At 48.2% G+C, this 25,586-nt stretch overlaps 1 protein-coding gene and 1 pseudogene across 6 annotated transcripts; both read left to right on the top strand.

The window, feature by feature from the left end:
- On the top strand, window positions 1-1,050 carry LOC308252680 (actin, cytoplasmic 2-like; annotated as a pseudogene). Its single transcript has 2 exons — window positions 1-318; window positions 524-1,050. The product of its transcript is annotated as an actin, cytoplasmic 2-like (transcript).
- A 5,784-nt stretch (window positions 1,051-6,834) lies between these two features.
- Window positions 6,835-25,325, top strand: SRRM2 (serine/arginine repetitive matrix 2). 5 transcript variants are annotated; one of them, XM_080681831.1, is made up of 15 exons: window positions 6,835-7,308; window positions 10,492-10,769; window positions 11,650-11,757; window positions 11,926-12,090; window positions 12,267-12,344; window positions 12,819-12,881; window positions 12,974-13,006; window positions 13,203-13,253; window positions 13,414-13,506; window positions 14,182-14,377; window positions 15,561-22,210; window positions 22,963-23,244; window positions 24,308-24,409; window positions 24,540-24,656; window positions 24,748-25,325. In XM_080681831.1, the coding sequence occupies exons 2-15, from the start codon at window positions 10,528-10,530 to the stop codon at window positions 24,755-24,757; spliced, it is 8,190 nt and encodes a 2,729-aa protein (XP_080537957.1). In that variant the 5' UTR covers window positions 6,835-7,308; window positions 10,492-10,527; the 3' UTR covers window positions 24,758-25,325. The 5 variants fall into 5 exon arrangements, 3 of the variants coding, with proteins under 3 accessions (XP_080537957.1, XP_080537959.1, XP_080537958.1); XM_080681832.1 differs by having other exon boundaries at window positions 7,097-7,257; XM_080681833.1 differs by lacking the exons at window positions 14,182-14,377; window positions 15,561-22,210; window positions 22,963-23,244; ... (1 more) ...; window positions 24,540-24,656; window positions 24,748-25,325 and adding an exon at window positions 13,592-13,696.
- Window positions 25,326-25,586: the final 261 nt, after the last annotated feature.

Below are 25,586 nucleotides of genomic sequence, written 5' to 3'. Positions count from 1 at the left end.
ATGGGGCAGGACAGCTATATGGGCAACAAGGCCCAGAGCAAGCACAGTGTCCTCACCGTTTTGGATGACATGAAAATGGAGAAGATTTGGCACCACACCTTCTACAACAAGCTGCTTGTGGCCCCCGAGGAACATCCTGTGCTGCTGACCGAGGTTCCTCTGAACCCCAAGGCCAACCATGAGAAGATGACTCAGATCATGTTCGAGACCTTTAACACTAAGGCCATGTACATGGCCATCCAGGCTGTGCTGTCCCTGTATGCCTCTGGCCACACTATGCCCAACAATGAGGTCTACTTCCTCCCATACTCTATCCCTGTGGTCGGCAAACTGCAGCTCTTTGGCCCCTTGAGTGTGGCTCTTCCACAAAATACCACGGCCTGGGCAAGTCTACTTTGAAGAAGTGGCGTTAGAAGAAGTTTAAGTTTAAAAAATTTGGCTCTCAAAAAAGAATTTTCAATCGTTGTACTGTTGATATTTGGCTCTGTTGACTAATGAGTTTGCCGACCACTGCTCTATCCTGTGTCTGGACCTAGCTGGCTGGGACTTGGCCAACTATCTCACTGAAGATCCTCATGGGGTGTAGCTACACTTTTACTACCACAGTGAATGGGAAATCATGCGTAACATCAAGGAGAAGCTCTGCTATGTAGCCCCGGACTTCGAGCAGGAGATGGCCACTGCAGTGTCCGCGTGCATACTGGAGAAGAGCTGCAAGCCTGAGGGGCAGGTGATCACCATCAGCAAGGGGTTCCAGTGTCCGGAAGTACTCTTTCAGCCCTCCTTCCTGGGTATGGAGTCCTGTGGCATCCAAGAGACCACATTCAACTCTATCATGAAGTGTAATGTTGACATAAGGAAAGACATGTATGCCAACACAATGTTGTCTGTAGGACCACCATGTAACCCAGCATTGCCGTCAGGATGCAGAAGGAGATTACAGCCCTGGCTGTGATCAAGATCAAGATCATTGCCCTGCCAAAGAACAAGTACTCGATGTGGATCAATGACTTCATTCTGGCCTCACTGTACACCTTCCAGCAGATGTAGATCAGCAAGAGTACGACAAAGCCCGTCCACTGTCCACTGCAAATGCTTATAAACATACTGCAGGCAGATGAGTAGCATTTGCTGCATGAGTTGATCAAGTCTGAGTTTGCCCTAGCAAATGTATACACCTCGTGCTGGCCTCATGGAACTGGAATAAGCCTTTGCAAAGAAATTGTCCTTGAAGCTTGTACCTGATCTTGTATTCAAGTTAACTGTTCCCTTGGTACGTGTTTTAATACCCTGAACATATCTATGATTTTTTAAAAATATTTTTTATTGATTTCAGAGAGGAAGGGAGAGAGAGAGATAGAAACATCACTGAAGCCCTAACCGGTTTGGCTCAGTGAATAGAGAGTCGGCCTGCAGAGTGAAGGGTCCCAGGTTCGATTCCGGTCAAGGGCATGTACCATGGTTGCGGGCACATCCCCAGTGGGGGGTGTGCAGGAGGCAGCTGATGGATGTTTCTCTCTCATCGATGTTTCTAACTCTCTATACCTCTCCCTTATTCTCTGTAAAAAATCAGTTTTATATATATGTATATAAAGAAACATCACTGATGAGAGAGAATCATTGATCGACTGCCTCCTGTACACCACCTACTGGGGATCGAACTCACAACCCAGGCATGTGCCCTTGACTGGAATCGAACCTGGGACCCTTCAGTCCGTAGGCCAACGCTCTATCCACTGAGCCAAACAAGTTAGGGTCATATTTATGATTTAAACTCCTGTACATATGGTTGGTCACTTGGTGGCCGAAACGAAAACATGACTGTGCAAGAGAAATCCAATGGCTTGGTGAAAATTGGGGAGACCATGCATTTCTGATTTGTTCAGGGTACTAACCTGCAGAAGCTGCCTATTCCAGGATTTCTTTAGAGGCTGGCATGAGTCCTGAACCAGCTGTCATTTCTGTCCTGCTAGTCTGATGGTGTTGGGAGAGTTTAAGGCTTGGAAAGTTTCTATCTCTCTATCCCTCTCCTTTACTCTCTCTCTAAAAATCAATAAAAATATAGTTTTTTAAAAAAGGTTTAACTATTAGGGAATCAATTAGACATTGAGAATGACTAATCTTATGATGACCTCAAAAATAGTATTTCACGCTTTATCACAGTGCTACCTCACTAAATAGGAAATTTAGTTTCTAAAAACTTATCTTTTTTTTTTTTATTTTACTGGCTTGAAAAGCAGATTCCTGTTTTGAGAATTACATGTTGTAATACAGTCACATGTAAGTTAATGGTTCAAAAACAAATGATAGTACTTTAAAAAAGGAGCAAGACAAGAAAAAAAAAAAAAAAGGAGCAAGACCCTTTTCATTAGGTTGTGACACCAGGCTAAGAGGGCTTAGGGTTGGAAAGCAAGGAGTGTGGGTAGGGCATGGGCTCAGGTATAAATCTGCTTATGCTCAAGAAGCAGGGCAGGAGATGGATCTAGAGAACCTATACCTTTCTTAGCTGATGTTTTCCTGCCAGAATACCTGGGATGCTTGTTTCTTGCCTTAAGTTGGAAAATAATTTGCATTTTCACCTCTAAATTTATTCATCCTCTTTTTTTTTTTAAACCTGATGCTTTTAAAAAAATAGATTTTTATTTATTTCAGAGAGGAGAGAGATAGAAACATCTTTGAGAGAGATACATCCATAGGCTGCCTCCCACACACCCCCTACCATGGATTGAGCCCACAACTTGGGCATGTGTCCTGATTGGGAACCAAATCCAGGACCTCTTGGTTCACGGGAAGACGTTCAATCCACTGAACTACATCAGCTGGGCAATTCATCCTTTTCATTTATGTAAAATTTTTGTACACAATTTTCAGTTCTTTAAGAGATAACAAGTTTTGGTTTTCTACTGTCATGTGAGAACATTAGGCTCCAATAACAAGTCATTGTGAGAAAAAATAAAGTGCTTCAGTAAAAAAAGAGACACATACTTAAGGGTGAGAAAAAATAAAATCAATGAACTTAAGTAACTTTTGAATATAGTATTTAGAGCACATGCCTTCAGGTTAAAGACAAAAAGAACTCTAAACAAATATTAAACTCTACTAGGTAGGCATTTTCCCCCATAGGCATGAATGGACAATTTTTTAAAAAATATATATATTTTATTGATTTTCTTACAGAGAGGAAGGGAGAAGGATAGAGAGTTAGAAACATCGATGAGAGAGAAACATCCATCAGCTGCCTCCTGCACACCCCCCACTGGGGATGTGTCCACAACCAATGTACATGCCCTTGCTTGGAATCGAATCTGGGACCCTTCAGTCCGCAGGCCGATGCTCTATCCACTGAGCCAAACCAGTCAGGGCTAAACACTTTTTTTTAATGTTAATAGTGATCCTCTTTGGATGGTGTTTATTTTTTATTATTATTGATTTCAGAGAGGAACAGAGAGGGAAACATAGAAACATTAATGATGAGGGAGAATCATTGATTGGCTGCCTCCTGCATGCCCTTTACTGGGGATTGAGCCTGCAACCCAGGCATGTGTCCTTGACTGGAATCGAGCCTGGGACCCTTCAGTCTGCAGGCTGACACTCTATCCACTGAGCCAAACTGGCTATGCTCCACTAAACACGTAAAAAAAAAAAAAAAAAAAAAAACAACTACAAAGGGTCAACTAGAAATTTTATAGCAGAGAAAACCTGGTTGATCAATCAAAGTCAGCCTTGGCAGTAATGAAACTATTGGGCAGTATATACCTCTTCATATTATATACCAAGAACTCAGCATCACTTCCGTAGTCTTCCTGCCAAAAGTGTATAGCCTAAATCTAAGTATGATTAAACTGAAATTGAGGGACATTCTACAAATAAATGGCCTGTACTCTTCAAAATGACAATGTGAAAAAACAAAAACAAAAAACAAAATGACAATATCATGAATTATAATAGCTAGGAACTATTTCAGATTAAAGGAGTTTAAAAACTAAATGCAAAGCTTGTATGATTTTGAATTTTCTTTTGCTATAAAGAATATTATCAGAACAATTGATAACACCTTAATAAAGTCTGTAGATAATAGTATCATTTCAATGTTACTTTCCAGATTTTGAACACTCTTCTGTGGATATATAAGGGAATTCATTCTTGTTCCCATAGGAAAAGGAGAATAATACCTACCCCATGGAGTTGTCAGGAACATTAAATGCACTAATTCACATACCAAATTTAGCACAAAATATTTAGTAAATATAGAGAAGAATACCACTGGGAATTTGGTTACAAGAAAGGGTCTCATTGGAGGTGGTACAGTCCAAAAAACCACCATCCTATACCCTCAACTTCAGAAATACCAGCTTAGGTGGAGAAGGACAAAGGCTCTGCCATTATGGATATATTAAAAAAACAATATATCTGCCAGGAAGGACTCATAGTTAACTGGGCACAATCTGATAACTAAAGTCTAGTGCCATTGTTGACAGAGGCCTGTCATGCACACTGCATTTTAGGGAAAAGCTATAAACTGAACCTTTAGATTCCTGTACTGTGCTCCTAACACCAACCCTTATAGGAGTTTCTGGTATTGTCTTTTAACCAATGAGCTAAGAGCTGCACTGCTGTATCTTCATTTGCATCTTTATGGACCAGTCAGAGCAGCTCCATAAAGACCAATCAGAACATGTGATTCTAACCAATGAGGAGAGTGCTATTTGGACCAGACTATGTAAATTTGAATTCCTCATTTGCATAAAATGGGCCAATCAGGGAACAGGGCAGGAACTTTCTCTATAAAAAGTGGACTATGGCCCTAACTGGTTTGACACATGGGCCTACGGACTGAAGGGTCCCAGGTTCAATTCCGGTCAAGGGCTTGTGCCTTGGTTTCAGGCACATCCCCAGTAGGGGGAGTGCAGGAGGCAGCTGATCGATGTTTCTAACTCTCTATCCCTCTCCCTCCTTCTCTGTAAAAAATCAATTATATATATATAAAAAGTTGGTTAGAGCATGACCCAACATGCCAAGGTGTGGGTTTGATCTCTGGTCAGGGCACATATAAGTATCAATCAATGAATGCATAAATAAGTGGAACAACAATGGATGTTTTTCTCTCCCCCCCTTCCTCTACACTAATAAAAGAGTAAGATGCAAATTGACCATACCTTCGTGACACCCATCAGCCAATCAGGACTGTGTATGCTAATTAACCCAACAAAGATGGTGGGTTAATTTGCATATGCGGGCGCCGAGCGGTCGGGGGCAGGGTGGGACACTTGCATCATCGCCATTGATGCAGGCATTCTGTACCACCCCAACCGCTCTGGGCCTCTGGGCAGTGTGGGAAGGCGGCAAGGCGGCTCCAGGCCGGAGCGAAAAGGTGGCTCTGGCTGGAGTGAAGGCGGTGCCGGCAGCCAGGGGAAGGAAGGCCCATTCTTGCACGAATCTTTGCGCATCGGGCCTCTAGTCAATAAATAAAATGTATAAAAAGTAGCCTCTTCATGCAGGGGGTGGGCTCAATTGGTTGAGCACCATCGCAGGTTCCATTCCAGGTCAGGCCACAGGCTGGGTTACAGGCTCGATCGCCAGTAGGGGGCATGCCAGATTCATGTTTCTTTCTCATTGATGTTTTCATCTCTCTCTCCTCCCTTTTTCTCTCTGTAATCAATTAAAAATATTATATATATATATATATATATATATATATATATATATATATACACACACACACATACACACACACACACACACACACACACACACACCCCTTTGTCTCTGGGGGTGTACTTCAGGTTTCCACCTGAGGCTTCATTTCCTGAGTTTGCAAACTATTCTCTTGAATAGTTTTTCCTCTTTCCATACTCCCAATTTGGGGCTTTTGTCATTATTATGTTGGTGGTAGTGAACTTCTGTTGACACCACTTTGCCGTAAGTTATTCCATTGGTGGGTCCAGCTCATGGAAGCAGTATGCAAAGGCGCCCAAATTCAAGGAGGCAGGCTTAGACCAACTCTTGGGCACTGTAAGCTCGTGCAGAAAATGGTGGGTCCCCCAGTTCTAGTATCTGAGGTGAGTTTATCCTTACAAGGGCAGGTTAACAAGAAGACTTAGTAATATCAAATATAATTCCTCAATTTCAAAACAACTATCATTAAATAACTATCATGTACTGGGTATTGTTGAAGGTGTGAAACAGCCTCTCACCCCAATGATCAAGATCAATGAGTGTGAGTCCAAGGTTAAGGGGCAAGTGAGGGGCATCTGGTTCAAAATTTTGGCTTGGCTGAGAAGTTCAGCTTCTTTCAACTCTGCTCTGAGACGGCTGGTTCTCAGGCTCAAAAAGAAAATGTACTTAAATTAACAGGAGACATTCTGTAAAGGTGTGAAAAATTTAGGGGTGTTTGTAACGTTTTTGCCCGGCTTTATATATAAATCACATTGGTGCCTGGCCGCTTTACCTGGAGCTAAAAGAAAATTATTCCCCGGGATAGAGGACCCGATTCTGCTCTTCTGCAACCGTGAAAGCTGCGAACGCAAAGGATAGCTGGATAGGCTTTTGCCTCAGGCCCTGGGCCTGAAGCTGGGCTCTGCGGTCCCGTGGGAGCCCGCTGGCTGAGGTCTGAGGGGATTTTCCCCAGGTGCGGTCGCAAGGCCGAATTCCGCAGCGCCAGCGCCAGCGACCCAGGAAGCCCGCAGTCACATAGAAGCAGCAGGGTCTCTAGACTCGGGGCCATCGCCTTCCAACTTGGGGAGACAAAATGGCGGCCATGCCCAGGGCCGAAACTACAAACGGGTTCCGGGCTACGCTAGAACCACAACTCCCAGAATGCTCTGGGCAGAACTCGGAGTCTGTGGAACGTTCCAGCGTCGCTTGGTGTGGGCACTAGGCCCTGTGTTCTTCTCCCCTTCGTAATACGTTGCCCCTCCCTAGCCCGTTATCGCACTGGCCAACGGGACTCGTAGTTTTTCGGCTACGTAATTGAACCGCCCTCGGGCCTAAGAAACTACACTTCCCGGTGGGTTTCGGCGCCTGCGCACAAGGCCGCGGTGCGTACTACGGCGCCCGGTGGGGACTGGGACGCCCGCGGCTGCGTGCTGACGCACTTAGTCGTGCTGACGTGCAGCGTGGCCCAGGCGGGGTGCGAGTGGCGCAGTCGGAGCCCGCTGCGGCCCTTGAGGAAGCGAGGAGGCGTCAGTGTCGACTGAGGCGGGTGAACCGGCGAGGCGGCGGCTTCAAGCCCCTAGAGACTCGGGAGCTCGAGCAGCGGTAGCACCTCTTCCTCTAGGAAACAGCGGGCGGCGGCGGCGGCGGCGGCGGGTGAGAGGTTGAGGGAGCGCGCGAGCCGGGTGGGGGAGGGGCGGCGGCCCCGGCTCGAGGCCAAAGCGCGCGGAGAACGGTCTAGGCCGCCGCGCGCACGCGCGCTCGCTTCCCCTAGCTCGCGCGGACGCCCTCGCTCGCCTGCCTCCCCTCCCCCTTCCCGCGGTTTCTGTCGCGCGCGGGTTTTTACCCTATTTCCCCTCCCCCCATGGCAACGGCGCGCGCCGCCGATTGCACTCAAGCGCGCGCGCGCTCTCGGCTAGAAGGGGGGAGCGCGCGGCTCGGCTTATCGTCTCCCCCACGCGTGCGGCCGAGGAGGTTCCTTGTGTAGCTCCCCTTTCTTGGCGGGGAGGAGGCGGCGGCGCGGCGACCAGGGCCGCCCCAGGATCATTTCCCCGGCTCCACTCCGGCTTCCCCATCCTTTCTGGGCCTGTGGTCGGCTAGGAGCCTCCCAGACTTTGGGGCGCCACGCAGCCCCTTTCCCCCTCCCCCATCTCTCAAGTCCGAAAATAAGCCTTGGCTTCTCAGTGCAGAGAAGCCCCAGAGGTTTAGGTCGTTCGGACTTCTTACTGTTAGCCCTGAAAGTATTAGGAAGAGAAAAGCCCCCAAACCTTTAAAAAAAATAACCTGGGTATGTAAAGGCAGACCATGTGCTTTTTTAAAATTGAAGTTTTTTTTCATCGTCTCCCCAAAAGTTGTGTTAAAGTTAGGGAGGAGGCTGGCTGTTGGAGCCTTGCTTTGGGAAGAAAACGCTGGACTCTTTCAGGCATTATTTGGCACATAACGTTTCTGAACCTTGGTTTCCAGTCACGCTTAAGATATCTTTTGGATCAAAAGTTCGAAGAGAGTCTGTTTCGCCTTCCATCTTAGGTGTGTAGGCTTAGGTCTCTGAGCTAATATTTTAAGCTTTCTGGGTTTCATAGTGTCAACTCAGCTGTACAGTGCTCTAGTGCTGTGCTTGCTTTGCTTATATATGTCCATTTTCCGTAACATTCCCCCTTCCATCCTGTTTGGTGCCTTTCGTTTCTTGGATACCTTAATATTGGAATTCAGGACTGCCTTCTATCTCCTTATTAGTTCAGCATCGTGATAATTTCACAAAAGAAAAAATTCTCTTTTGTATTCCTTTGCAGCTTTTATTTTCTGCCTTTAGCTTGGGTAACTTTTGCATTTACAGTCCCTCAAAAGTCCATGGACCCCAGTTTAAGAATCCCTATTTTATAAAGTCATCCGGTTTTGATGATGTGTGTGTTGTTAATGTGCCCGTGGTCGGTCCTTCCTTTTAATGTTTTGAACACTGCCTTGGATGCTGTGGTTTGGTTTTTTATTTTCCTTTTTTGGCTCATTCTCTACAAGTTCTCCAGTTCCTTGTGACTTAATACCCTTTGCTTAGCAGCTACTGGTTTAACCTCCCTAGGGAGTGGGAGGATTATTGTGTGAGGTGGTATGGAAGTGTGGGTGAATGGTTAAACTGAAGAATTAATTGCAGGTCAGAAGCATTCTGCAAGGGAAAAATTAGGTGGGGTATAGAGAGGCAAAGAAGGACCTAGGTTTAGAGTGGGGAGGATTGGTATTTGAAAAAGTGAAAGTGAGGTTTGGAAGGTAGAGAAACCGATTTCTTGTGCTATAGTTTTTCATTTCTTTGTCATTACCACTTGCCTTTCCTAGACTTAGCCTCATCTGTCATTCCCTTTACCTGTTATGGTTACTTTTTTTGCTTTCAATTTCTTCTTGAGTCTGCTACTGGGATGGACAGGGACCTAGAATTAGAATTGGGGGTCCCAAGCTGTTCTAGAGTTTGGGCTATCTCCCTTCCATTCAACATCTCGCCATACCTTTTTTTTTTTTAATTGCTTTAGTACATTTTCCCAGGCATTCGTATGATGCTTCTTTATTCTAGGATTTTAAAAAACATAGACTTCCCTTTTATCCAATTCAGTCTCTTTTCCCTCTACTTTCACTAACCTATCCAGTTTGTTCCTTGGGTAGTTTTCCTAACACATTTATGTTTTGTGAAATTATCTTGGCCAGGATAAGTTGGAGAAAGAGAGTATATATAATATGAGAAAGGAGTAGACTATGTGTAGCCAAGAATCTAACAAGAAAAACTGGGGCTTGAGGGCTTGTTAGAGTCATGCTGAGATTGGGACAAGTTGAGAAGATAGGACCTGGTGGGAGGCATGGAGATAACAACGTGAGAGGGATAAGGCGGGGCTGGAAGAGAAAAACTAGGAAGTGAGATACAGGAGACTGGTAGGGAAAGCTGACAGTTTGACATAGTGATAGTGAACTATAAAGAGGGGTTGTTTTTCATTATAAGACAATGAATAGAGAAGGTATGGGAACAGTTGAAATAGAGGAGGCTGGTTTAATGTATTTAGAGCATTGAATTGAAAACAGGTAATATTTAACAGGTGTTAGGGAGACTTGGATGAGCTGCAAATCGTGAGCAATCCTGTAGGAAGCAAATTGAAGGAATAAGGTATCAGGGTAGTTGACAAGAGGTATAAATATTTGGAATCAAGGAAATGGCCCCTGGGAAGTAAAGTATGAAGATTGTTTCCAAGGTTTATGAGTTCCTGACATGCATGTTGGCCTTTAGTCTGGGTGTGAGGCTGCACAGGACACTTTTGATTTCTCTTAATCAGTTGGTCTACCTGTTTAGATATCTAGGCGCTGTTTAGTCCATTTTGTATTCATAACAGGGTAGTCTGTAATCCTTAGGTCAGTTATGGAAGTCTTTGGACTTGAGCTGTAGGCCCTTGAGTGTATGTTATGCCCGTTTGGAGGCCTCCTTCAGTAACCAGAGGTTAGGAGTTAAGAGTAGTTGGTGGAGACACCACTTGTGTGTGTTGGGGCCAAAAGAGAATAAAGGGACAGTATGGAGAATTTGAAAGGATCTTTGTTTGCTTAGGGTAGAAAAAAGAAGAAAATCTAGGTGCAAGTAGGAATGGCTTTTGCACATTGAAGGAAAATGCTATAAGAGCTGGGCTATGAGTTGGTGAAAAAAAGCATTGTGGGAAGGAAGGTTTTGTTAGGAGACTAGGAAGATTATGCAGCTAAAGGTTGTTTAGTGTGTATGTACATGTTGTAATAGGGATGAAGGAGAGCAGGGATTTGGGTGGTGGTAAGTGGTTAGCTTGGGGCCAGGGGCCTGACCCGTGTTTCCCCGCTCCCCCTCAGGAGCGGTGGTGCCCCCCTCCCCCCGGGCACGGGGCCATGTACAACGGGATCGGGCTGCCGACGCCCCGGGGCAGCGGCACCAACGGCTACGTCCAGCGCAACCTGTCCCTGGTTCGGGGCCGCCGGGGTGAGCGGCCTGACTACAAGGGAGAGGAGGAACTGCGGCGCCTGGAGGCTGCCCTGGTGAAGCGGCCTAATCCTGACATCCTGGACCACGAGCGCAAGCGGCGAGTGGAGCTGCGATGCCTCGAGCTGGAGGAGATGATGGAAGAGCAGGGGTGAGGGGAGGGCTCGGGGGAGAGCCAAGCACTGAATGAGTACAGAGCTGGGGGAGTTAGGTGGGGTAGGAAGCTTAGGACTTGTTGAAAGAGGCCTGGAGAGGAGGAGTAGGAGGGGTGGAGGTAAAGAAACTAGCACATTGAAAGGAGTTAAGGGACAGTTCAGAGTGGGAGATGAGGAAACTGTGTCTGGGACATCTGAGGGAGCTTGAATTATTTAGACAGAGGCACATGGGGAAAGGGGGCCCTTGAGGAAAAAAAATGTGCTTTAAGGGAGAGGTGGGAAAGCAGAAACCAGGCAAGAGAAGATTTAGGTAAGCTGACAAGTGTTGTTAATTGATAGAGAAGAGGAAGGTAAATGTATTGAAGGATTGAGGCCTTGGAAAGTAGCAAAGGCAGGAAAACAGGAACTGGAATACCTGGCTGGATAAGAGAGGATCATGGGTTGGATAGGAAGTGAAATTTTGGGAAAGGAGCACATTCAGGGAGAAAACCTTTTAGAGCAGTGGTTTTCAAACTTAATCAGTGGCGCCCCTTTTATACAATGCACCTTATTTTATAATCCTAGGAAATGAAAGACCTGTTTTTGTTGAAGTTGAGGAGGAGCACCTGAAACTCTGCCTGTTTAACTTTATTCTCTTGGCCCAAGTGTAGCATGTTTAAAATCCACTGTTCTAGAGGGTGTAGTAAGTAGAAGGAAGATGACAGGGAAAAGATCAGGGAGGACTTAAGAAAAGGGTGCTTTGGGTGACAGTGAGTGAAAAGTTCTATGTGTGCATGGAGAGGGAAGGGACCCTGCTGGGAATGAGGAAACTGTAAACCTGGGACTGGGGGAAGTGTCTATAATCAAGCTTTAACCCTGAAGGGATTTGTTCTCCAGGTACGAGGAACAGCAAATTCAGGAAAAAGTGGCGACCTTTCGACTCATGTTGCTGGAGAAGGATGTGAACTCTGGGGGCAAGGAGGAGACCCCAGGGCAGAGACCAGCGTGAGTGTTTCATTCTCCTTTGATTTCCTCTGGACTATATACTGCTCCTTCTGTTTTCTTACATTGTACTTCCTATTTTGTCTTCCTTTTCCTAATCCTGTTTGGCTCCTGCCTATAATTGTAAAAATGATTGTGTCCTTCACAGCTTTGCTACTTTTTTTCCTCTAGGGTAACTGAGACTCACCAGTTGGCAGAATTGAATGAGAAAAAGAATGAGCGACTCCGTGCTGCCTTTGGCATCAGTGATTCCTATGTGGATGGGAGCTCTTTTGATCCTCAGCGTCGTGCTCGAGAAGCCAAACAACCAGCTCCCGAGCCTCCCAAACCTTACAGGTACATAAGTCTAAGAAACCAGTGTCAGCTTCTCTTCCTAATTCTAAGTACTCTGATCTATTTTATTTATTTATTTTGGTGGACTGTTTCTTCCCAAACTTTTTGTTCTTCTGAAGTTGAAATATCTATGAGAAAATTTGTCTTAACACCCATCCTTCCTTTTCATTTTTTCCCAGCCTTGTCCGGGAGTCCAGTAGCTCTCGCTCACCAACCCCAAAGCAAAAGAAGAAGAAAAAGAAGAAAGATAGAGGACGGTAAGTTAGTTGGAAAGTTACTGTAGTAAGCCAGAGGATTAGTCCTGTCATACTTGCATTTTTTTCTCCCCAATCAACCTGTATATGTGTATCTCTGTCTCTATAGAGAATTCTTGCTTCTAGAAAGCAGGAGAGAGTTATCTCAGGGAAGAGGGAGTTACCATTCAGATTTCAGCTGGGAGAAGGAATGTATATGCTTCTTTAGTGGAAAGGGTTGATTCTGTAGCTTTATCAATTAAGAACTGGCCAACAGTATTTTGGATTTCTGAGATTTTCTTTTTCACTTTGATGTTTGTTGATATAAAGAAGAGGTATCTATACTTTTTATTTTAATAAGTCCTGGGCTCAGGTCTGGTACATTAAGGCTGTTGGAGTTGTTCGGAGCTTTAGAAGCCTTTAGTGGTGGGGTGTTACAAGTGGGAGGGCTAGGGAAGGAGCCAAGCAGAATGACCTTGTTTCTGAACTCATCTTTAGGAGGTCAGAGAGCAGCTCTCCTCGACGAGAGAGGAAGAAGAGTTCTAAGAAGAAGAAGCACAGGTATGAGGTGGGAGTACATGGAGTGATTTGAGAGGCTTAATGAGTCCAGGTGTAGTTACTGGTTTATGTTTTATCTTTTTTCCCCCCAACAGGTCAGAGTCTGAATCCAAGAAACGGAAGCATAGGTAAGAGCTCTTTGGGGCATAGGGGAGGGACATAGTGGCATACAGAGCAGTGAGCCATTGCTTGATGGCCTTGCTTGCTTTCTGTGGGGCTTTTTTCTTGAAATAAAGCTCAATTCCTTGATTTTTCAGTAACTCCCTAATTCTTTTCATTTTTTAATGTGATTATTACTTTTAATAATTTTAATTTAATTCCTAGGTCTCCCACTCCAAAGAGCAAACGTAAATCTAAGGACAAGAAGCGGAAGCGGTGAGTGAATTGGAGAAGAATTAGCAAGTAGATGAATGCCACCTAAGGGGTTAGGTTAGAATGTATCATGTACCTGACTGATAAAGGGTTGAGGGATGGACGAGGGGAAACCAGTACAGGTGTGACAGTACCTGAGTTATGGATGATGGTCTTCCTTCAGGTCTCGAAGTACAACACCAGCCCCCAAGAGCCGCCGGGCCCACCATTCAACTTCTGCTGACTCTGCCTCCTCTTCTGATACTTCCCGCAGTCGGTAAGGGGTGGTCCAGGAGGAAGGGAGGGAGAGGGACTTGTGGGTTAATTAATTTAATATTTATTGAGCGCCCACGGTGTGCTAGGCGCTGCACAGACCATTCGGAAGACACGGTCCCTGCCCTCTAGGAGCTGACAGGCTAAAGCAACAGGATGGACAGACATATACATTTCCCCTTCTCTTTTTTTTTTTTTTTTTTTTTTTTTTTGGTTTATTTTTGTTTTGTTTATTTTGTTACTTTTTGTTTTGTTCTGATGTATATGGACTGCCAGAATAGGGGGGGTGGTGGTTTGTTCGTGGTGTCTGGGGGAGGAAGGAATCCTTGCCCTGGCTTCCTTAATCGGGGAAGGCTTCCTGAAGGAGGTGGGCTCAGAGGTGAGTTGTGAATGAAGTGGGTAGGGAATGGTTGGGTGGAGGGTTTTGGGAGGTTTGTGGGAGGTGAACAAAGGGGTAGAGGGAGAACATTTTTTGGCATCGTGTTGGGAAGAGAAGGACCAACCAAAGTGAATTGGACTTGAATGTCAGTGAGTGATTTGAATCTTATGAATAAGAGAAGGTTTCTTAGAAGAGGGTTGTGTACAGTCAGGAAAGGTGGATGGGTGCTGGGGAGGGGGTTTTCTGTACTCCCCTGAACTGATTTCCATTCTCTCCCCCATCCTCAATTACCTCCCTCAGGTCTCGAAGTGCTGCAACAAAAACCCATACAACTGCCTTGACAGGGCAAAGTCTTTCCCCTGCTTCAGGGCATAGAGGGGAGGGAGATGCACCTTCCAGAGAACCAGGTACCAACAACACAGGGCATCCGAGCAGCCCAGAACCCTCTACAAAACAGCCTAGTAGCCCTTACGAAGACAAAGACAAGAAGGAGGAGGTATGTTAATGAGTTAATGGATGTTTGTGGGCTTATAGGGATATGGACTTAGCATAGGTGTTTGCATGAAGAAAAGTAAGAGCTTATTGAGATAAATGAATTCGGGGTTGTTGTTTTTAATATGTTTTTGATTTTAGAGAAAGGAAGGGAGAGAGAGAAAGAAAGGTAATGAGAGAGAAACATTGATTGGCTGCCTTTCCTGCATGCCCCCTGTTAGGGATTGAGCCTGTAACCCGGGCATGTGCCCTGACCAGGACCTCTTGGTTCATAGGTATAAGCTCAACCACTAAACCACACTGGCTGGGTGAATTCAGTTTTGTTTTTTGTTGTTTTTCCCCCCTGTATTTCTGTCTTATTTGTCAGGTTTTCTGTTAATTTGCAAATCCTTTAGAATTGTGGTTTTCAAACTTCACTTGATGTAGGTTTTGCATCATCATCCTGTTTATGTATATAGAACTCGAAAGTTTCTTTATACTTGGTCTTACTACTTAGATTCCTCTAATATTTTATCTCATTAAATGCTGGTTGTGGTTAACTAAAATGTTTGAACCCACTGGGTTGCTACCTGCAATCTGAAAACACTATTCTGGAATGGTTTTTTTCAGCACCTGTTCTTTTATACTTGCTATTCTAATGCAAACACTAATGTTTTCTTGCTTCAACTATTATATTTTAATTGCTGTTTTGCTAAATTCTTAGCACTCGTATCCATTTTCTATGTTCTCTGTCTTTTCCTGTGCTCCATTCCAGTGTTATTTATATATAAGTCCTCAAGTCTGTGCCCTTTTACTTAATACAGTTAAATTTTTCAAGGATAAAGTCAGAGTCCACCACTTTAGTGAACTGCTTTATCTTTCCACTTAAAAATACTTCTTTTCTGTGTTTACAACATTTTATAACGGCTCTTCTGTAAAATGTACTGTGTTGTTTGCATCCTTTCTCTATATTATATGACTCTTGAGGTCACAGACTGTCCATATCTATGTTTTCCCCCAATGTTTTTTATGTTAAATGGCCTCTTGTTATTGAATAAATGTGATGGTTTATAATGGGAAAAAGGACCAGTTGGTATAATGGGACATGCAGAAAAATTCCTTTGGAAAGGGTGTTGGAATCTTACGGGTGATAAAAAGTTTTAGTGCTTACATATCCCTATTCCTGCTTTTTTTCCCCCCACCCTTAGAAATCTGCAGTTCGACCTAGCCCCTCTCCGGAAAGGAGCAGCACAGGCCCAGAACCATCTGCTCCCACTCTGCTCCTCGCTGAGCAACATGGCAGCTCCCCACAACCCCTTGCAAAAACCCCCATAAGTCAGGAGCCAATGAACCCCCCATCTGAGGCTTCCCCAACCCGGGGCCGTTTACCACCTAAGTCTCCTGAGAAACCTCCCCAATCATCTTCAGAGAGCTCCCCACCATCCCCTCAACCAACCAAAGTTTCTCGGCATGCCAGCTCTTCCCCTGAAAGTCCTAAACCCACACCAGCTCCAGGGTCCCACCGAGAGATTTCTTCTTCTCCCGCATCGAAGAGTCGCTCACATGGCAGAGCAAAGCGGGATAAGTCACATTCTCCTACTCCTCGTAGGATGGGGAGGTCCCCTAGCCCTACCACCGCGAAGAGGGGGCGATCGCGGTCTCGAACCCCTACTAAACGAGGTCATTCTCGGTCCCGGTCCCCTCAGTGGCATAGGTCCCGGTCTGTACAGAGGTGGGGGCGATCTAGAAGTCCCCAGCGACGTGGCCGGTCTAGGTCTCCTCAGCGACCAGGCTGGTCCAGGAGCAGAAATACCCAGAGAAGAGGCAGATCTAGATCAGCAAGGCGAGGAAGGTCACACTCCAGATCCCCAGCTGCTAGGGGCAGATCTCGTTCTAGAACACCAGCCAGACGGGGCAGATCTCGCTCTAGAACACCCACGAGGCGTAGATCACGATCCAGAACACCGAACAGGCGTAGATCTCGGTCTAGAACACCAGCTAGGAGAGGCAGATCTCGGTCTAGAACACCGGCTAGGCGCAGATCTAGGACCCGCTCAGTACGACGGAGGTCTCGTAGCAGATCACCAGCCAGGAGAAGCGGCAGGTCTCGCTCTAGAACCCCAGCCAGGCGTGGCAGGTCTTCCTCTAGGACCCCAGCCAGGCGTGGCAGGTCTCACTCTAGAACCTCAGCCAGGCGAGGAAAATCTCGGTCTAGGACACCAGCAAGACGAGGGAGATCTAGGTCTAGGACGCCTGCAAGACGAAGATCCCGTAGTAGAAGTCTAGTTAGACGGGGAAGATCTCATTCTAGAACACCACAAAGGAGAGGCAGGTCTGGCTCATCATCGGAGCGGAAGAATAAGTCCAGAACATCACAGAGAAGGAGCAGGTCCAACTCAAGCCCAGAAATGAAAAAATTCCGTGTTTCTTCAAGGCGGAGCAGGTCTCTCTCCTCTCCACGATCCAAAGCAAAATCTCGCTTGTCTTTGAGACGAAGCCTTTCTGGGTCCTCTCCTTGTCCTAAACAAAAGTCTCAGACACCACCTAGGCGCAGCCGCTCTGGATCATCCCAATCTAAAGCTAAATCTCAAACACCACCACTAAGGCGAAGTCGCTCTGGTTCTTCACCTAACCAGAAATCTAAAACACCATCAAAACAAAGTCATTCTGGTTCATCTCAACCTAAAGGGAAATCTGGAACACCACCAAGACAAGGATCTGTAACAAGTCCTCAGGCAAATGAACAATGTGCAACACCACAAAGGCAGAGTTCTGAAACATCACCTGACCCTGAGGTAAAGTCTAGAACCCCTTTGAGACAGAGCTGCTCTCTGTCCTTGCCTCCTGCAATGAAATCAAGCACATCTCCAAGACGGAGCCGGTCTGGGTCGTCATCTCCACAACCCAAAGTAAAGGCAGTAAAATCACCAACCCAGAGCCGTTCTGGTTCATCTTCTCCAAGTCCTGGTAGGGTGACATCTAATACACCACCAAGGCAAAACAGATCAGAGTCTCCTTGCTCCAAGGCAGAATCTATATTGTTACAAAGACACAGCCATTCTAGGTCCTCCTCACCAGATATCAAAGTGAAACCTGGAACATCACCAAGACAAAGTCACTCAGGGTCTACTTCACCAAGCCCCAAAGTACAGCCTCAAACTTCACCAGGCCACAATCTTTCTGGATCAAAGTCACCAGGTTCCCAAGAGATGTCTAAAGATTCATCAGCACAAAGTTCTGGATCTTTCTCACTCTGTTCAGGACTAAAGTCTAACACACCACCAGGAGAGAGCTATTTTGGCACCTCATCTCTGCAACAGGAAGGACAATCTCTTACTTTACTAGATTCTAGATCTGACACTTCGAGTCCAGAAAGGAGGCAGAGTCACTATGACACTCTATCTCTGCAGAGCAAATCTCAAACATCACCTAAGGGTGTTCAGTCCAGGTCCTCTTCTCCTGTCACTGAGTCTGCACCCAGATCTCCAACAACACAAGATAGAAGCAAATTGTCAATGAGTCCTAGGCTGAAATCTGGAATGTCTCCTGAACAGAACAGATCCCAGTCTGACTCTTCCCCATATCCTGCAATGGACTGTAAATCTCTTCTGGGGCAGAGTAGATTGGAGCCTTCTCCTGAATCAAAAAAGCAAACAGACTTACTCCTTCAGGAGGATATTACTGCATCATCTATGCTAAGTGACAAATTGAGTCCTCCAGTACAGAATAGACCTGAGTCCTCACCAGTACTCAAAGATACACCTAGAACCTCTTCAAAGGAAAGAGGGGGTGGTGGGTCATCTCCAGATATAAAAGACCAAAGTAGTCCATTAGCTAAACCAAGCCAAGATGAGGAATTAATGGAGGTAGCTGACAAATCTGAAGTGTCCTCAAACCAGGTCTTGTCCCATGTTTCTCCAGAACTTAAAGAAATGGCTGGAAGTAACTTTGAATCATCTTCTGAAAAAGAAGAAAAGACTGCTGTGTCTTTGACTCTTGACCAAAGCCAGTCGTTGCAGGCTTCTTTGGAAGCAGAACTTCCTGCAGTGGCGTCAACTTGGAGTGGGCCACATTATTCTCCAGAACATAAGAAACTGTCCAATACCCCTCCCAGGGAGAATAGCTATGAGTTACCTTTAGAATTTAGAAACTCAGGCCCTGTTGCAGAAATAAATACTGGATTTTCTGCTGAGGTTAAAGGTTTGAATGAACCTTTTCCTAGTCAGTTGGAGACAGACCCATCTCTAGACATGAAAGAACAATTGAGATCCTCCAGACGCAGCAGTTCTGAGTTATCCCCAGATGGAGTGGAAAAAGCAGGAATGTCATCAAATCGGACTCTGTCTTCACCAGTACTTGATGTTATACCTAGAACACCCTCAAGGGAAAGAAGTAGTTCTGCATCTTCTCCTGAACTGAAAGATGATTTACCCAGAACCCCCTCAAGGAGAAGCAGGTCTGGGTCTTCCCCAGGACTTAGAGATGGGTCTGGGACTCCCTCAAGGCACAGCTTATCTGGATCCTCTCCTGGAATGAAAGACATACCCAGAACACCATCCAGGGGGAGAAGTGAATGTGATTCTTCTCCAGAACCAAAAGCTTTGCCTCAGACTCCTAGGCCAAGGAGTCGTTCTCCATCATCCCCAGAACTCAAGTGTATTACCCCCCAGAGAGAAAGAAGTGGGTCAGAATCATCAGTTGAACAGAAGACTTTGGGTAGGTCTCCTCTTGGGCAGAGAAGTCGATCTGGATCTTCTCAAGAACTTGATGAGAAACCCAGTGCATCCACTCAGGAAAGAAGTGAATCAGACTCTTCTCCAGATGCTAAAGTTAAAACACGAATGTCACTTAGACAAAGGAGTCGTTCTGGATCATCTCCAGAGGTCGATAGCAAATCCCGACCTTCTCCTCAGCTCAGTAGGTCTGGCTCATCCCCTGAAGTTAAAGATAAGCCAAGAGCAGCATCTAGGGCACAGAGTGGTTCTGATTCCTCTCCTGAACCCAAGGCTCCTGCCCCTCGGGCCCTTCCCAGACGAAGCAGATCAGGTTCATCAAGCAAAGGTAGAGGTCCTTCTCCTGAAGGAAGCAGCAGTTCTGAGTCTTCTCCAGAACACCCTCCCAAATCCAGAATGGCTAGAAGAAGCTCTAGGTCATCACCACAGCCCAAGACTAAGTCTCGCACTCCACCTCGTCGTCACAGCTCTCGATCATCTGAGAGGGCTAGGAAGACCAGACTCTCCCGTAGAAGTCGTTCTGCATCTTCCTCACCAGAGACACGTTCTAGAACTCCCCCACGACGCAGACGAAGTCCGTCAGTGTCTTCCCCAGAGCCAGCTGAAAAGTCAAGATCCTCACGCCGGCGGCGTTCAGCTTCATCCCCCCGCACTAAGACAACTTCAAGGAGAGGTCGTTCTCCTTCACCAAAGCCTCGTGGGCTCCAGAGGTCCCGTTCCCGGTCAAGGAGGGAGAAGACCAGAACAACCCGACGTCGAGATAGGTCTGGATCTTCTCAGTCAACCTCTCGAAGAAGACAGCGGAGCCGGTCAAGGTCTCGAGTTACTCGTAGGCGCAGAGGAGGCTCTGGTTACCACTCAAGGTCTCCTGCCCGGCAAGAGAGTTCACGAACCTCTCGACGTCGAAGAGGTCGCTCTCGGACACCCCCAACCAGTCGGAAGCGTTCCCACTCACGCACATCACCAGCCCCATGGAAGCGTTCCAGGTCTCGGGCCTCTCCAGCCACTCATCGACGATCCAGGTCCAGAACACCCCTGGTCAGCCGACGTAGGTCCAGGTCACGTACTTCACCAGTCAGTCGAAGAAGATCAAGATCTAGGACATCAGTGACTAGAAGAAGATCTCGCTCAAGAGCATCCCCAGTGAGTCGAAGGCGATCCAGGTCCAGAACACCACCAGTAACTCGCCGGCGTTCAAGATCCAGAACACCAACTCGCCGGCGTTCCCGTTCCAGAACACCACCAGTGACTCGCAGAAGGTCTAGATCTAGGACTCCACCAGTTATGAGGAGGCGATCTCGAAGCAGAACTTCGCCTATCACTCGCAGAAGATCCAGATCCAGAACATCCCCAGTCACCCGCAGGAGATCTCGATCTCGCACCAGTCCAATAACTCGAAGGAGATCCCGCTCTCGAACCTCTCCAGTGACACGCCGCAGATCTAGGTCTCGAACGCCTCCAGCTATTCGGCGTCGCTCTAGGTCTCGAACCCCACTTTTGCCACGCAAACGCTCTCGAAGTCGTTCATCGCTTGTCCGCCGCCGTTCTAGATCTCGTACTCCACGAATGACTCGGGGCAAACGGTCCTTAACAAGATCTCCTCCAGCCATCCGTAGACGATCCGTATCTGGAAGTAGTTCCGATCGTTCACGTTCTGCTACTCCTCCTGCAACAAGGAATCATTCTGGTTCTCGGACACCTCCAGTGGCACTCAATAGCTCCAGAATGAGTTGCTTCAGTCGTCCTAGCATGTCACCAACTCCTCTAGACCGCTGTAGATCACCTGGAATGCTTGAACCCCTTGGCAGCTCTAGAACACCCATGTCTGTCCTGCAGCAAGCTGGTGGCTCCATGATGGATGGTCCAGGTCCCCGAATTCCTGATCACCCTAGAACATCTGTGCCAGAAAATCATGCTCAGTCTAGAATTGCACTTGCCCTGACAGCCATCAGTCTTGGCACTGCTCGGCCTCCTCCATCCATGTCTGCTGCAGGCCTTGCTGCAAGAATGTCCCAGGTTCCTGCTCCAGTGCCTCTCATGAGTCTCAGAACAGCCCCAGCTGCCAGCCTTGCCAGTAGGATTCCTGCAGCCTCTGCAGCAGCCATGAACCTGGCCAGCGCCAGGACACCTGCCATACCAACAGCAGTGAACCTGGCTGACTCGAGAACACCAGCTGCAGCAGCAGCCATGAACTTGACCAGCCCCAGAACAGCAGTCACACCATCTGCTGTGAACCTCGCTGATCCGCGCACCCCTACAGCCCCAGCTGTGAACCTACCAGGAGCCAGAACCCCAGCGGCATTGGCAGCTTTGAGTCTCACAGGCTCTGGCACACCCCCAAACGCTGCAAACTATCCATCCAGCTCCAGAACACCCCAGGCACCAACCCCTGCAAACTTGGTGGGTCCTAGATCTACACATGCCACAGCTTCTGTGAATATTGCTAGCTCAAGAACCCCGCCATCCTTGGCCCCTGCAAGCCTCACCAGTTCTAGAATGGCTCCAGCTCTGTCTGGTGCAAACCTCACCAGCCCTAGGGTGCCCCTCTCTGCCTATGAGCGCATTAGTGGCAGAACCTCACCACCGCTCCTTGACCGAGCCAGGTCTAGAACCCCACCGGGAGGCCCAGGCTCCAGAACCCCACCAGCTGCCCCAAGCCAGTCTAGAATGACCTCTGAGCGGGTTCCCTCTCCTGTTTCTAGAATGGTTCAGGCTCCTCCCTCACAGTCTGTTCTCCCTCCAGCTCAGGATCGGCCTAGGTCCCCTGGGCCATCTGCTCTTTCTGACCAATCCCGATCCTTGCTTGCCCCGACCACCCCTGTAGCAGGATCTCAGTCCCTCTCCTCTGGGTTGGCAAAGACCACATCCTCTGCTGGTGACCACAATGGCATGCTCTCTGTCCCTGTCCCTGGGGGTTCCCACCCTGAGGGGGGGGAACCACCTGCCTCTACGGGGGCCCTGCAGCCAGCAAAGGAGCGGCGGAGTTCTTCATCCTCCTCCTCATCTAGTTCCTCCTCGTCATCATCGTCGTCATCCTCCTCCTCCTCCTCCTCCTCTTCTGGCTCCAGTTCTAGTGACTCGGAGGGCTCTAGCCTTCCCCTTCAACCCGAGGTAGCACTGAAGAGGTAAGGGGACTTGGCTTTTAGAACTTTTCCAAGGGGAAGGTTTTATAAAGGTTGGGTCGGGATGGGGAAGGGAATGCCCTATCCAGAGGGTTCTTGGCTTGTTGAGGTGGTATGGGCACCTGACCATTAAGCTGGGAATAGAGAGAATGTGGGGTGGGTATGTTGGAGGGTGGAATGGGACAGAAAAATCTCCAAAGGTTAATTCTCTAGAGGATAATGATAAGTTTTCCATCTCTACAGAGGACAGAACTAGAGGAAATGGACTTAATTTTACAGCAGGAGGGATGGCAGTTAGACCTCAAGAGGAACTCCCTGGGCTGGAAGGATCTTCAGAGGTCATCCCATCCCTCTTCCTGCCTCCAGGCAGGACGGCTCCTCCCCCAGCCAGCGCACACACACTCAGGAGCCTACCCAAGCTGGCTCTCCAAGGAAGGAGACCACCCAGCTTTGCACCCACACCTGAGCCCAGGGGCCGTTTTCCTTCATCAGGGACATTCTTGAGGTTTAACCTTGATCCCTTGTGCTGCGGACCCCCAGCCTATTGCTTATGTTAGCAGAGGTTGGGTCAGCTTGGGGCCACTGCTCTCAAGAGAATATGCTCACTGGGTCACTGGCTCTCTGGCTTTAGCTGGGAGAGTTCCCAGGACCTTTCTCAAGCACCCCTCCCCCACTGCCCTTCCTCCCGGTCTTGGAAGGTAGGGTTGGGGTTGGGGCAGCTTGTCTCTCCTTGTGACATTGTACTCTTCCTACAGGGTCCCTAGTCCTCCCCCAGCCCCAAAAGAGACTGATCGAGAGGGACGACCTCAGGAACCAACCCCAGCCAAAAGGAAGAGGCGTGATAGCAGCTCCAGTTCCAGCTCTTCCTCCTCCTCTTCCTCCTCTTCCTCCTCCTCCTCTTCCTCCTCTTCTTCCTCCTCCTCGTCCTCCTCCTCTTCTTCTTCCTCTTCTGCATCCTCTCCTTCCCCTGCTAAGCCTGACCCTCAGGCCTTGCTCAAACCTGCAAGTCCCAAGAAGCCACCCCCTGGCGAGCGGAGGTGAGTGCTACCTTGCTTGAGATGGTAGGGGTGGGATGTGACCCTGGAAGTGTGAGATGCCTGCTGGGTGTCTCCTATGGACTCTGTGGTGTCTGGTTGTATGGGAGGAGTCAGAATCTCTTCTTCCCACATAACTTGTGCATTGTTCTGACAAGGGCTGCGCCATCCAAGTGGGTGCCCCAGCCAAAATTGGGGAGTCCTAGGTTCCTTCTCTCTGCCCCTGATATGCAGCCTGGTCCCAGGGATTCTAGCTTTTAAGTCTCCCCATTGCTATTGCCAGGGCTCTGGTCTGGCCACCGTCATCTTCTCCTGACTCTGTCCACAGCCTCTTCCCTGTTTCCCTGCCTCCACGCCATTCTCTTCACATGTAGCCAGAGGGATCTTTGTAAAACGCACATCTGGTTACTTCCCTCCACTCCACAAATCCTTCTGGGACGCCCTGTGGCCTGCAGGATAAAGCCCCATCTCTGCGGGAATGGCGTGTGAGGCTCTCCACCAACTGGCCTTGCCTGCCCTGTGTTCTCCTCTCCTGCCCGCCCCCACACATGCCCTCTGCTCCAGCCACTCCCAGCGCCTTGCAGTCTAAGGAGAACCCCATGCCTTTGGACATGCTGTTCCTTCCGCCTGGAATTCCCTTGTCCGCCTGGTGAACTCCTCGTTCTGCAAGACTCCGCTCAAACAGCACCTTCGAGAAGACTACCCTGCCCCCTTCCCTTCACCTCCCTCCCAAGTCCCCAGATCTACCTATATCAGTCCCTGCGGGGCTGCTTCCCACACATGAGGCTGAGCGCGCCTCTTGGCCTTCATCACCAGACTGAGTCCCTCCAAGGGCAGGGACTGTCTTTACCTTTGTGTCCCCCACCGTCCCATCCCCCATGCCCTGCCCACTGGGGCACTCGGTGGATGGTATGCGGGCGGATGGGTGAGTGAGCAGACAAAGGTGGGTCTGAGGCTGGCCCTGTGTGGTATGAGGTTTGGTGGTCAAGACCTGGGGGGTGGTCCTGAGTGCTGGCTGGTGGGTTTGGAAGAGTGTGGCACTATGGGGACCTTCTCTGCTCTCTAGGTCCCGCAGTCCCCGGAAGCCAATAGACTCCCTCCGGGACTCCCGGTCCCTTAGCTATTCACCTGCCGAGCGCCAACACCCCTCACCACAGGACCAACAGAGGTAGGGCCTCTAATGTGTTCTTGCCAATAGCCAGCCCAGTTTGGCCAACTTCTGCAAAAGTTTTCAGGCTTAAAGATGCAAGAGATTGGGGTGTGTGTGTATGTGATCTGATGTCTGTTGTGTGTTGCAGGAGCAGCAGCAGTGAGCATGGTTCCCGAAGAGGTCAGCGTGGGGACAGCCGCTCCCCAGGCCACAAGCGCAGGAGGGAGACACCTAGCCCCCGCCCAGTGCGGCACCGCTCCTCCAGGTGTGTCTCATTGTGCTCCAGGACTGAGCCTTTTTTTTTGGAGAGCTCTGGCTGCCTGAGATGGCATTGATGGCATTCTTCTCTGTTGCAGGTCTCCATGAATGTTTTTTGGGGGGAATCCCACCGCACCCCAAGTTCTAGAGCCACAGGGAGTGCCCCCTTGCTCCCCAACAGCTGTGTGTGTGGGGGGTGCTTGTCCCCTCCGAACCCTGGCAGCATTTTGAGGGGGTTCCCTTCTTTCTCTATCCCCCCTTTTTTTCTTTGTTCCTGTGAAATGTTTAATCTCTGTGAGTTTTTCTGGTTCACGTTTTGGGGGGTTAGGGGTGGGTGGGAGTAAGAATGGGAGTTGCTGGAGGAGGAAATAGAGATAGAGTTCAGGACTCCTCCAGTCTTGTCAGAAAGGGCCTGGATGGCACTGTCTCTTCCCCCCCCCCCCCCCATTTACCCCCAAGTGCAGGGGAGAGGGGGAGGTGATAATTTGGTACTTGGGAACTGATATGTTATGGAGAGGGGCAGGAGTTAAAATTAGCTGGCCCTTACTGCCTCCCAGTGAGATTGTGGCCCCTTCCCCCCAACTTTTCTTCACATTTCTTAAGGACATTTTGGTTTTTTAAAATCTGTACAGCAAGAGCAACTTTTTCTGTCAAATAAAAATGAGAAATGCAGGAATTGGGTCTACAGACTGTTTATTAGAGGGTGGAGAAGGGCAGGGAGAAGAGCTGTCCCTTCTAGGGACTGACTACAGGGTTCTACATAGACTGCTCTGAAGCCACATACTGGTTCTGGCTTACACTTTTGCTTCTGGTCTCTGAGCAGGAAAGAGGCACCTGCCTGGAAGCCAGTGTGTGGCGGTGGAGGGGGGAGCAGCAAAGGGGACTATTGATTGGGAATGAACAAAGCTTCAAACCTTTTGCCCCCTAAGCAGGAGCA

Source organism: Plecotus auritus (assembly GCF_963455305.1).
Source record: "Plecotus auritus genome assembly, chromosome: 7".
In the NCBI taxonomy this organism is placed as follows: domain Eukaryota; kingdom Metazoa; phylum Chordata; class Mammalia; order Chiroptera; family Vespertilionidae; genus Plecotus; species Plecotus auritus.
Note: the sequence above shows the minus strand (reverse complement) of the source record. Positions and strands in the feature narration are given on the sequence as shown.